The 13,545-nt window shown below is 43.5% G+C and overlaps 1 protein-coding gene across 2 annotated transcripts in view; it reads left to right on the forward strand.

The window, feature by feature from the left end:
- Nucleotides 1-13,545, forward strand: part of kansl1b (KAT8 regulatory NSL complex subunit 1b) — a 193,523-nt gene that overhangs the window by 156,214 nt on the left and 23,764 nt on the right. For both annotated transcript variants that reach the window (XM_068013093.1, XM_068013092.1), the window contains exons 8-10: nt 894-1,076; nt 6,694-6,837; nt 11,550-11,701. In XM_068013093.1, the coding sequence (XP_067869194.1) occupies nt 894-1,076; nt 6,694-6,837; nt 11,550-11,701 (479 nt within the window). The remainder of the gene's footprint in view (nt 1-893; nt 1,077-6,693; nt 6,838-11,549; nt 11,702-13,545) is intronic.

A 13,545-nucleotide genomic window follows, 5' to 3' on the forward strand; every position in this document is an offset into this window, starting at 1 on the left:
ACAGCTTACATTTCCATCTGTCTTTGCATAATCAGAAAACTTGGATGCACATCATTGGGTCCTTTCATCTAAGTCATTAATATAGATTATAACTAGTTGAGCCCCAGCACTGATCTTTGAAGCGCAGTCTGCCAACTTGAAAATGACCCATTTATTTCTGCTTTGTTTTCAGTCCTTTAGCCAATCCTCTATCCATGCTAATATATATTATCCCCAACCCATGAAGATTTTATGTAACAGCCTTTCATGTGGTACCTTATTGAATGCCTTTTGAAAATCCAAATATATTACATCCACTGGTTCCCTTTTATTTATTGTGCTAGTTAGATGCTTGAAATGTTCCAATAGATTTGTCAAACCTGATTTCCCTTTTCATCAAACCATGCTGACTCTGCCTAATCATATTATGATTTTCTAAGTGCCCGGTTAGCAGTTTCTTAATAGATTCCAGCATTTTCCTGATAGCTGCTAACTGGCCTGTAGTTTCCTGTTTTCTCTTCTCCCTCCATTCAGCCTCTTAACCTACATAAAGACACCACAGCATCCAGTGAATCAGTCCCACTAATGTGTTTCTATCCTGGTTGTTAACAATAACCATTATTGTAAGCTATCACAGCTTGCTCTATTCTCTAGTAAGTTTAAAGGTGACGTACAGTTTAGACCCCCTCATGGGGCAGATAATGCATACATAAAAAATGCATTTTCCAATTGTGTGTTTGAAATTCTAGCCCTGACTACTTAGCTTTAGAGAGACAAACAGTCATTAGCAGGTTCTTCGCTCTGTTGGTAAGACAGCGTCACAAAAACTAGGGAGGTGATGGGTATTTCCAGTAAACTGTTGATACTGAGTATTGGAAGGATGTGTATGTATTTTTTTGTATCTCTTCCCTCAGACATTCCTCTGAACATGCACTTCCAGCCTGCACTGAAAGGTCATTGGCAAAATAAATCACTGGACAAGAATAAAGCCTCCAAAAAGGTCTCGTTAAAACATAAAGGCTTGTTAACGGCCAGCCTGTCAGATCCAACCCACAGAGCACGGCAGAAACTGGCCAACTCCATACTCAGCTCAGCCAGTAAGTATCGGGTTCGGTGTCGTGTGTGATTGCTTGAGGCATTTTTTCGTTCAGGGATATGAGCCTCGCTGGCAAGGCTAGTGTTTATTGCCCATCCCTATACAACTGAATTCTTGCTTGGCCGTTTTAGAGGGCAATTAGTGTCAACCACATTGCTATGGCTCTGGTGTCCTGTACAGGCTAGACTAGGTAAAGATAGAGGATTTCCTTCCCTAAATCACTTTAGTTAACCAGATGGGTTTTTATGACAATCTGCTGGTTTTAGTGGTCACCATAACTGATGCTAGCTTTTTTAAATTCCAGATTTATTTCACTGAATTTAATTCTATGGTGGGATTTGAACTCGTGTCGCTGGCTCATTGGTTCAGGCTTCTGGATTACCAGTCCAGTAACAAAACCACCATGCTACCGTAACCCCTATTTGTTGCTTCTTTCAGAAATGCAGCAAAGGTGCATTGGAGTAACAGACCAAACACTGATCTAAATATGAAGTACCAAGAGTTTCCTTGCAGCTCTAATACATGGAAGCAAAGGCTTTGCAACTGATCCCATCCCGTTGACCACTTTGCTATTGGAGAGGGTTTAAACTAACTTGGCAGGGGGATGGGAACCAGGAGGTAAGATTAGAGAGGAAAAATCAGGTGCACAACGAATTGGGAGCGACAAATAACACTGGAGTAAGCAACAATAAGGTCAGAGTAAGAGGGAATCAAATAAGTTCCTAAATTAGTTTTACGGTGTATTTATGTGAACACACGGAGTGTGGCACACAAAGTTGGTGAGCTGCAGGTGCATGGTGCCATGGTGATCATGGTTCAGAAGGGCAGGACTGGGTACTGAATATTCCTGGATATAAGAAAAGATAGCGAAGGAAAGAAAGAAGGGATGGCGGTATTGATTAAGGTGAATATTACAGTGCTGAAGAGAGAGAGAGAATATCCTGCAGGGGCCAAAGACAAAATGGGCCAGATCTAGTGCTCTTCCGGAAGGTGGGTTTCGTGGTGGTGGGGTACGGAGAATTGGAGCGGAACTGCCCGCCATGGAACCTGATGCTGGGATTCCTGGTTCCGGTCTTTCCGGGGGCGGGATAGGTGACAACGACCCCCTGCCCAGAGGCCAGTTGAGACCCTTAAGTGGCCTATTAAGGGCCTCTTCCCACCACCACTGGGATCTTGCCTGTGGCAGTGGGGGAGGGACCTCCACCATGCAGGGAGGACACCTTGTAAAACAGGGCATCCTCCCAGCGGGCTTGTTTTGGGTGGGGGGGGGGGCTCCTAATTTATGTAATTAGGACACCCCCCCCCCCCCCAAACTGCTTCACCTACCTGTGTTCCAGGATTCCACTGCTGGGCTTGGGTCCGAGGTCTCTGCAGTACTGGCAGTGTCCACCGTTCCTGGTGGTGCTGCTGATACTGCTGAGCTGCCAGTCCTGTGATTGGCTGGCAGCTCTTGGAGGCAGGATCCCCGTCCCTATAAGGTCTATAGGTCCCAACGTGGGAAAGATACAGAGGGACAAATTGGCAAGGGAATTAGAGAGTTGCAGAAACTATAGAGTGGTTATAATGAGGAACTTTAACTATCCTGATATAGACTGGAATAGTAATAGTGTAAAGGGCAGAGAGGGGATGGAGTTTCCGAAGTGTGTTCAGGAGAATTTTCTTGGTCAGTATATTTCCAACACAGTGAGGAGGCATTGCTGGCTCTGGTTCTGGGGACAGTGATCAGAGTATCATAGGGTTTAGGTTAACTATGGAAAAAGGCATAGGCAATCCAGAGTAAAAATAACTAATTGGGGGAGGGTCAATTTCAATGGGGTGAGAACAAATCTTGCCCAGGTAAATGGGAATTGAAGAATGGCAGGAAAAACTAACGGAACAATGAACTGCTGGGAGACAGTTAGGTACAGTTGAGGTACACTCTTATCAGGGGGAAGGATAGGACAAACAAAACCAGAGCTCCCTGGATGAAGACAGTGATAGAGAGTAAAATGAAACAAAAAAATCGGTGCCTATGACAAATGTCAGATTTCAAGTACAAGTAAGAAGCAGGCTGAACATAGAACGTTCAGAGGGGAAGTGGAAAAAGAAATGAGAAGCAACAAAAGAGTATGAGAAGAGACTGGCAGCTAACAGAAAAGGGAATCCAAAAGTCTTCTGTCAGCATATAAATAGTAAAAGAGTGGTAAAAAGGAATGGGGGGCCAATTACAGATCAAAAAGGCAGAGTGCATGGCTGAGGTACGAAATGAGTACGTTGCAACTGTCTTTACTCAGGAAGAAGATGCTGCCAAAGTCATAGTGAAGGAGAAGGTAGTTGTGACACTGAACTAAAAATTGATAAATGTTCGTATTAGAAAAGCTGGATGTACTTAAAGTCACTTGGGCTAGGTCAGATGCATTCGAGGATGCTGAGGGAAGTAAAGGTGGAAATTGCGAAGGCACTGGCCATAAATTTCCAATCCTGCTTCGATACGGGGTGGTCCCAGGTGACTGGAGAATTGCAAATATTATTAAATGTGATAAAATTATGGACCAAACAAATAGTTTGAGCCTGGAGTTAATGAGAAATGGCTGCTTCAGTTCCTGTTTCTTGTTTTTAACAAGTGATTTAACAAAAAGAGTCAGGAGGTGGATGTAAGTTTTGGGGGGATAGGAATCTTTGCAAGGAGTCAGAGGAGGGGGGAATCAAAGACAAGAACAAAAGACAGTAAGGGGAATAGGAAAAGTGATAGAGAGAAGTCAAGGGCCAGAATAAAACAAGGCCACAGTGAAAAATAGTGGCAAGGGGCCAAGTAATGTTAAAAAGACAAGCCTTAAGGCTTTGTGCCTTAACGCGCGGAGCATTTGCAATAAAGTGGATGAATTAATCACGCAAATAGATGTAAACGGGTATGATATAGTCGGGATTATGGAGACATGGCTGCAGGGTGACCAGGGATGGGAAATGAACATTCAGGAGTATTCAGTATTTAGGGAGGACAGACAAAAAGTAAAAGGCGGTGGAGTTACATTGCTGGTTAAAGAGTAAATTAACGCAATGGTGAGGAAAGATATTAGCTCTGACGATGTGGAATCTGTGTGGGTAGAGCTGAGAAACACAAAGGGACAAAAAACGTTAGTGGGGGTTGTATATAGACCCCCAAACTGTAGTGTTGGGAATGGCATTAAACAGGAAATTAGAGACGCATGTGTTAAAGGAACATCTGTAATTATGAGTGACTTTAATCTGCATATAGGTTGGGCCAATCAAATTAGTCACAATACCATAGAGGAGGAATTCATGGAGTGTATATGGGATGGTGTTCTGGACCAATATGTTGAGGAACCAACTAGAGAACAGGCCATCCGAGACTGGGTATTGTGTAATGAAAGAGGAATAATTGACCATCTAGTTGTGCGAGACCCCTTGAGGATGAGCGACCATAATATGATAGAATTCTTCATCAAGATGGGGAGTGACATAGTTGATTCTGAGACTAGGGTCTTGAATCTTAATAAAGGAAACTATGAAGGTATGAGGCGCGAGTTGGCTATGATGTATTGTGAAATGTTACTTAAAGGGATGACGGTGGATAGGCAATGGCAAACATTTAAAGAGTGCATGGATGAACTGCACCAATTGTTTATCCCTGTCTAGCGCAAAAGTAAACTGGGAAAGGTAGCCAAACCATGGCTTACAAGGGAAATTAGAGATAGCATTAGATCCAAGGAAGAGGCATATAAATTCGCTGGAAAGAACAACAGACCTGAGGATTGGGAGCAGTTTAGAATTCAGCAAAGGAGGACCAAGGGATTGATTAAGAAGGGGAAAATAGAATACGAGAGTAAGCTTGCAGGGAATATAAAAACTGACTGTAAAAGATTCTATAGGTATGTGAAGAGAAAAAGATTCGAAAAGTATGTGAAGAGAAAAAGATTAGTGAAGACAAATGTAGGTCCCTTAGGAAATCAGTATTAGTAGAGAAATGGTGTTGGGGAATTTGATGGGATTGAAGGCCGATAATTCCCCAGGGCCTGATGGTATGCATCCCAGAGTACTTCAGGAAGTGGCCCTAGAAATAGTGGATGCATTGGCGGTCATCTTCCAAGATTCTGTAGACTCTGGAACAGTTCCTACACACTGGAGGGTAGCTAATGTAACCCCACTATTTAAAAAGGGAGGTAGAGAGAAAACAAGGAAGTATAGGCCAGTCAGCCTGGTGTCAGTAGTGGGGAAAATTCCAGAGTCCATTATCAAAGATTTTATAGCAGAGCACTTGGAGAACAGTGGTAGAATCGGACAGAGTCAGCATGAATTTGCCAAAGGGAAATCATGCTTGACAAATCTACTAGAATTCTTCGAGGATGTAACTAGTAGAGTTGATGAGGGGGAGCCAGTGGATGTGGATTATTTGGACTTTCAGAAGGCTTTCGATGAAGTCCCACATAAGAGATTAGCGTGTAAAATTAAAGCGCATGGGATTGGGGGTAGTGTATTGCGATGGATAGAAAATTGGTTGGCGGACAGGAAACGACGATTAGGGATAAATGGGTCTTTTTCCGAATGGCAGGCAGTGACTAGTGGGGTACCGCAGGGATTGGTGTTAGGACCGCAGCTATTCACAATATATATTAATGATTTGGATAAGAGAACTAAATGTAATATCTCCAAATTTGCAGATGAGACAGAACTGGGTGGGAGGGTGAGTTGTGAGGAGGATGCAGAGAGGCTTCAGGGTGATTTAGACAAGTTGAGTGAGTGGGCAAATGCATGGCAGATGCCGTATAATGTGGATAAATGTGAGGTTATCCACTTTGGTAGCAAAAACAGGAAGGCAGATTATCTGAGTGGCTATAAACTGAGAGGGAGAAATATGCAACGAAACCTGGGTGTTCTCGTACACAGTCGCTGAAGGTAAGCATGCAGGTGCAACAGGCGATAAAGGCAAATGGTATGTTGGCCTTCATAGCGAGAGGATTTGAGTACGAGCAGGGATGTCTTGCTGCAATTATACAGGGCCTTGGTGAGGCCAAACCTGGAATATTGTGTGCAGTTTTGGTCTCCTTATCTGAGGAAGGATGCTCTTGCTATAGAGGGAGAGCAGCAAAGGTTTATCGGACTGATTCCTGGGATGGTGGGACTGACGTCTGAGGAGAGGTTGAGTCAGTTAGGATTATATTCGCTGGAGTTCAGAAGAGTGAGGGGGGATCTCATAGAAACCTGTATTATTCTAACAGGACTTGACAGGGTAGATGCAGGAAGGATGTTCCCGATTGTGGGGGAGTCCAGAACCAGGGGTCATATTCTAAGGATACGGGGTAAACCATTCAGGACTGAGATTAAGAGAAATGTCTTCACCCAGAGAGTGGTGAACCTGTGGAATTCACTACCACAGAAAGCAGTTGAGGCCAAAACATTGTATGTTTTCAAGAAAGAGTTAGATATAGCTCTTGGGTTTAAAGGGATCAAAGGATATGGGGCGAAAACGGGAACAGGTTACTGAGTTGGATGATCAGCCATGATCATAATGAATGGCGGAGCAGGCTTGAAGGGACGAATGGCCTACTCCTGCTCCTATTTTTTCTGAAACTGGTGCAAGTATTTGCATATTGAGTCAAAGTGCTTGTGCTTCATTGCAGAGTATACTCACAGTACGAATCGTACAGAAAAGCCATTTAAACAGCACTTTGATGATTTACTGTCTGTATCGAAGCTGGAGAGTACTCCTGTACAGGAAAAATTTCTGAACAAAAAGAGACAGCGAGAAGCAGAATTGACAGAAGGTAGGTCCTGGGTCTGCATCAATTGTAAATCGTTTAGAGGGGAGGGGAAACACGGGAGGTGCAAAGAGAGAAGTTAGTTTATGTGCGCAGTGTTTGTGATTTTAGCCACTGTTTCCTTTTGTGGAAATGGAGTCACTGAGGACCTGCACAGGACCACAACATCTAACACAGTTGTATCCTTACAAGAGTAAGTAACACTCAATCACTCACTGTAGCAGGGACTCTGCCATTTCCAGCTACAACCTGCTGTTTCCACTCAACTGGATGTTGGATTGTTTGATTGGTTACTTGCCAATCACATGACCCTGTTAATGTTCATACTAGACAGGTGTGTGCCCAGCACACTGCAAAACACCCACTGAATTTGTAGATTGGGACCTGTCGGGTATGTTCTGATGAGTTCCTCATGCTGGCATCAACTTACTAAAAGGCCCTGGTAACAACATTGCTTTTTAGCATATTTCTTTGCACGGCAGCGGTTCAATGAAGGCGGCTCACCACCACCTCGAGGGCAATTCGGGAGGGGCAGCAAATGCTGACCTTGCTGGTGAAACACATTCCACAAAAGAATAAAAATCTACACATTCTCAGCACTGTACTCATTTATTAGTGTTCTGAATCAAAGCTAAGGAATCATTGTGTGCCATGATTTCTTGGAAACTTTGTGCAAAACTGATTGAAGATTCATGTTTACATCCTGTAACTGCTGCTAATTTTCACAATTCACAGCTGAAGTCACACAGTTTCTAACTGAGACTGCAGACCTGGTGGTGTGTCTGTGTTCACTTAATGGGAGTAAATCAGCTTATATTCAGGGAGGAATGAGAGTCAGTCAGGTTTTGTGTTTCCTATCCGCTTTGCCGAAGAACATTGATCGCAAGCTCTGTAGGTTTGTAGAATTAGTGGAATGTGCTGACATACTTGGCTATTTTTCAGTGCATTTTCAAGGGCGAGGTTTGGCAGGACGATGTGCAAAGTTGTTTTTCCGTGTGTTCAATATAAAGTCCATTGGTATATTTGGGTCTCCAACCAAATTACTGAGGGATATGTGGCGATTCTGGTCAGTTGATGAGAAGTGCACACTCTGTTGGGGTATAGTTTACTGACCGATTTCGAGTACATTAGGTGCATACTGAAAAAGGCTGAAATTTAGGGACACCCAAGTGTCTGCAAGAATGCTGCTGGACTTTAGCCACCTAAAACCAATCATTCTATCAGCATCCAGCACTGATGTACTTAGTAGCGCTTGTCCAGCCAGTAAACTCTGAAGGCAGATGTACTTCAGCTCTTTTTGGTTGTGGCATCAAAAGTGCATGCTGTTGAGCCTCAGGCCCACATGTAAAGCTTAACTCTATTCCCATTAAATAGCTAATGCTGATTCACACCTTAGTGCTGTAGTTTAGGATTTATCCACCAATGAGGACAAGGTACATTCAAGCATAAAAGTACTTATCTGGAGGAAGGCTAACTTCAGCATAGTTGGAGTCAAAAATTGGCACACTAAACAGTAATTGAACAATGGGAGGCCTTCAAAGAGATGATGATTCACATAGAGATTAGACACATTCCCATGGCGGGGAAGGAAGGACATCCAAATCCTTGCGTGACTCACGATACAGCAGTCAAAATGAGACAAAAAAGGAGGCTTTTGACAATTATAATGTTCATAATACAGTAGAGACCCGGGATGAAAATAGAAAGTAGCGGAGATCTAAAAAGGGGAGTAAGATGGACTGGGAGAGAGCAGAAGAATAGATTAGCAGCTAACATAAAAGGGGACTTAAGTCTTTTACAGACACATGTAGTCAAAGGAGAGGTGAGTCTGAATAGAGACCAAAAAGGAGATATTGTTGAGGTCAAAGGAAGGCTCAAATAAAATAACTGAGTCCTTTGGATCTGTATTGACTAGAGACGAGGATGCTGTTAATGTAGCAGTTAAGGAGGAGGCAGTAGCGATATGAGGATTAAAAAAAAGATGTGTTAAAGTTTGGCAGACCTCCAAGTAAAAAGGTCACCTGGTCTGGATTTGATATATCTGAGGCTACTGAAGAAAGTAAGGGTGGAATTTGAGGTGGTTCTGGCACTGTCGTCCAGTCCTCTTTAGCAATAGGTGTAGTTTCAGAGAATTGAAGGATTGAAAATGTTACACCTTTGTTTAAAAAAAGAGTGAGGGAGAAACCTGGCAACTATGGGCAAACTTTGGGACAATAATGCGCCACAAAATTAATTGGCACTTGGAAAAGTATGGGCTAATAAATTAAAGCTAGTATGGATTTGTTAATGAAACGAGAGGGTTGTTGAGGTTAGTGTGCTGAATGTGTATCTGGACTTTCAAAAGGCGTTTGTAAGGTGCCACACAATAGACCTGCTAACAAAGGTAAAGCAATGGGATTAAAGGGACAGTGACACTGTGGATGCAATATTGGCTGAAGGACAGCAAGCAAAGAGTAGTGGTGAACGGTTGTTTTTCAGACTGGAGGGAAGTATTTAGTGGTGTTCCCCAGGGGTCAGGATTGGGACATTTGCCCTTTTTGTATATATTCTTGACTGGATATACAGGCCTTAATTTCAAAGTTTGAAGATGAGTAACAACTGTCATGCACACCCCCACCTGTCAAGAATGAGGCATATTGATTTTGTCATATGAACATTGATTTTAAACTGTTGCTGGAGTGAAGAAAGGACTTGTTTTAAAAAAAAATCACCAGACACTTGGCTGGATGGACATTTGCATGGTAACAGTGCTTGTGGAGACAAAGGACTATTTCCTGGTCCACTTAACCCACAATGGACTTTGATTACCAGACATTGAAGGTGTAAGGAAGCGTATTCCAGGCCCTGCTAAGATGATGCAATCCAGAGCCAGGATTGGTTAAACCAGCTGGTCACATGACTAACTTGCTGGTCCAGGTTTTTTTGAACTAGCCACAGGACAGTTTGAAACTGAAGCTGAAACAAGCAAGTCTCTCGCCTGGCTGTCTGTTTGTCTCTCGCTTTCTCTCAAGCCACCGGACCCATGGGAGATACGTAAACCTCAAAAAAGAAAAGACTCCAACCTCGAAACAAGTTGAAGCGTGCACAGGGCCCAAACGAATTGCAAGTCTGACCAGCAACCAAAGAATTCACAGCAAACTCAAAGGACAGTAAAATAGAAACCGATCGCCTCAAACTTTTCCCCTTTATTCTTTTCTACTTCTCTGTCTCTATCTGCGTGTGTGTTTATCGCGTATGCATGCTAGCGTGGTCTCGTCGCATATTTGTAGTCAGTAACCGGATTAGAGTTTAAGATGAATTAACTTCTACCTTTCTTGTTTAAAATCTAAGAAAACCTGTCTGAATTTATTTCTTTGCCTTACAATTGGAAAGCGATGAACAAGGATTCACTAAGAGGGAGCTAAAACACGGTGTTTTTAAAAATTAAACCCTGTTACGGTTAAACCAGGCAAAGGCTGACAGGAAACCCCTAGACCTTCTCACCTGGTCATAACACAACCCAGACACGTAAACTGTGAGGCAGATGGTAACAGACTGCAGTCAAACATGGGCGGACGCATGGCAGATTAAATTTAATGCAGAGAAGTGTGAAGTGATACATGCTAGTAGGAAGACTGAGAAGAGGCAATATAAACTAAACGGTGCAATTGTGAAGGGGTGCAGGAACAGAGACACAGGGTGCGTATATATACGTAAACCTTTGAAGATGGCAGGACATGTTGAGAAGGCTGTTTAAAAAATGTGTATGGGCTGCTTGACTTTATTAATTGAGAATAGAGTACAAAAGCAAAGAAGTTATACTAAAACTTTATAAAATCCAGGTTGGGCTCCAGATTGAGTATAGTGTGCAAATCTGGGCACCACGTTTTAGGAAGGAATGTCGAGGCCTTGGAGTGGATGCAGAAGAGGTTTACTGAAATGATACCAGGGATGCTGAACTTCAATTATATGGAAAGACTGGAGAAGCTGGGGTTGTTCTCTTCGAGCAGAGAAGGTTAAAAGGAGATTTTGATCAAGTAAACAAGGAGAAAACCTGTCTTGTGGCAGCAGGGTCAGTAATCAGCAGACACAGACTTAAGGTCATTGCAAAAGACCCAGAGGTGACATGAGGAAACATTTTTTTTTACATAGTGAGTTGTGACATGGAATGTACCATCTGACAGGGTGTTGGAAGCAGATTCAGCAATGACTTTCAAAGGAGAATTGGATAAGTACTTGAAAGGAAAAGATTTTCAGGACTTTTGGGAAAGCGCAGGGGATTGGGGTTAATTGGATAGCTGTACCAAAGAGCCAGCACAAAATGGACCAAATGACAGCCTTCTGTGCGAAATCATTCTATGAGGCAATAGTACTAAAAACTGCCCTTTCCAAACCTCCAGGCCACAAAATTCAAATGGAGAAAACCAGCAAGTAGGACATAGAGCAAATGGGACTGAGTTGGCAGGTCGTCATGGACTGGATTACCAGAGCTGTGGGTTGAGGGGGGAGTGGAGAGGACACAGTTTGACTATTACACTGGGTGAGAGTAATTTGGCCCCAGTGATGGGTCCTATTATTAATCCCGTACTAGATTGCTGTGTTTGAGGTGATACTGCCCACGAATCTGTTAATGCTATGGTGTCAGTGAATTGTTTCATGTATTAATCCCAGATTTGAAATAACCGGCATTTGCATTTAATCATGCCAGTTGTTCAAAACTTTTGTTCTTTATTTTGCAGCAAGACAGGCCCTGACAGACATGGGGAGTCCATACGGTTCTACGAGTAGCTCTCACACCTTAGTCCACAGCCCGCTGCTGCGGCAACTGTCCACATCATCAGAGAGCTCTGCACCAAGCACAACCAACACACAGAGTGTGGTGTCCACTCTGGTAAGGAGGGAATTTTATACAGAATAAATGGGAAACTGCAAGGCAATCAATTGCACAGTGCAGTTAGAAAGTGTGTCAGCAATTAGTTCATATTATATCAGGGAGTAAATTAGAAGACCAGGTATCTTTTTGGTGAAGTTTTGTGCTGAAGATGTGGGATGTCGGTGCTGGGAGCAAAACACTTGCCACTTCAATAATGGATGTGTTTTGGCGATCGTTTTATCTTTCAAACGCTGCAATCTCACAGGGTCTTGCTGGAATTGAATACAGGTGTAGGGACATTGTGCTAACCCAAGTTTCACTAATTTCCAGTTAAAATGCCTACTTTTTTTTTAAACTTGTTAGTATCTCACATCTTAACAATTTAATCTCCTGCACTTGTTCAGCTGCCTGATTACCAAACCCAGAGCCAACTGAGAGGTAGTACTTGCAACCCAAAGGTTCCCTTGTCTGGATTTGCTCCTCCTTGAAGGTGCTGACTCTTGCTGGGATATATTGTCATGATCCCCAGCAGCTTGTTCACTGTATCTTCTGTGTTTGATCTCAGTGATGGCCGACAAGCTATTCATCCACGGGCTGTGCTCAGTCCTGTGTCTCAGCATCCCCACGCACACAGATGCACTGTCCAGCAGAAATCACGGGATAGATATCAAGAAGACATTGAGTTTTGTTTTTCCTTCTCTTTCCGAGTCCAGGGTGCTGAGATCAACTTAGCTGGCACAGCTACTGACTAGCTAACTTAACAGAACAGGTATAGAATATGAGGGTTTCTGGGCTGCATAGATTATGTGAGTGCTGTCTTAACCCACTTGGGGAGGAGCCCCTACCTTTAATAATCTGCCACATGGGGCGTGTATTACAAAGCTATAAATGTAATCTTGGTGTTTAAAAAGATGGTTGTGGTTGTTGGAGGGCAATTATCTCAGCCCCACGGCATTGCTATATGAGTTCTTCAGAGCAGTGTCTCAGGCCCAACTATCTTCAGCTGCTTCATCAATGGCCTTCCCTCCAGTATAAGGTATTTGGAACTGTTTGCCCATGATTGTACAGTGTTTAGTTCCATTTGCAATTCCTTTTTTAAAAATTCATTCATGGGATGTGGGCGTAGAGAAGGTGAGCTGCCTTTTAAACCACTGCAGTCCTTGGGTGTAGGTGCACCCACAGTGGTGTTAGGGAGGGAGTTCCAGGATTTTGACCCAGCGATAGTGAAGGAATGGCAACATAATTTTAAGTCAGGATGGTGTGTGGCTTGGAGGGGCACTTGCAGGTGGTGGTGTTCTCATACATTTGCTGCCCTTGTCCTTCTAGGTTGTCGAGGTCGCATGTTTGGAAGGTGCTATTGAAGGGGTTTTGTTGAGTTGCTGCAGTGCATCTTGCAGATGGTACATACTGCTGCCACTGTGTGTCTGTGGTGAAGGGAGTGAATGTTAAAGGTGGTGGCTGGGGTGCCAATCAAGCGAGTTGCTTTGTCCTGGATGGTGTCGAGCTTCTTGAGTGTTATTGGCACTGCACACATCCAGGCAAGTGGAGAGTATTCCATCACACTCCTGACTTGTGCCTTGTAGCTGGTGGACAGGCATTGGGGGGGCGGGGGGTTCTGGAACTGAGTTATTCACTGCAGAATTCCCAGACTCTGACCTGTTCTTGTAGCCACAGTATTTAGGTGGCTGGTCCAGTTCAGTTTCTGGTCAATGGTAACGCCCAGGATGTTGATAGTGGGGGATTCAACAATGGTAATGCCATTGAACATCAAGGGGAGATGGTTAGATTCTCTCTTGTTGGAGACGGTCATTGCCTGGCAATTGTCCGGCGCGAATGTTACTTGCCACTTATCAGCCCAAGCC

This window comes from Heterodontus francisci, chromosome 33 (assembly GCF_036365525.1).
Source record: "Heterodontus francisci isolate sHetFra1 chromosome 33, sHetFra1.hap1, whole genome shotgun sequence".
Lineage (NCBI taxonomy): Eukaryota > Metazoa > Chordata > Chondrichthyes > Heterodontiformes > Heterodontidae > Heterodontus > Heterodontus francisci.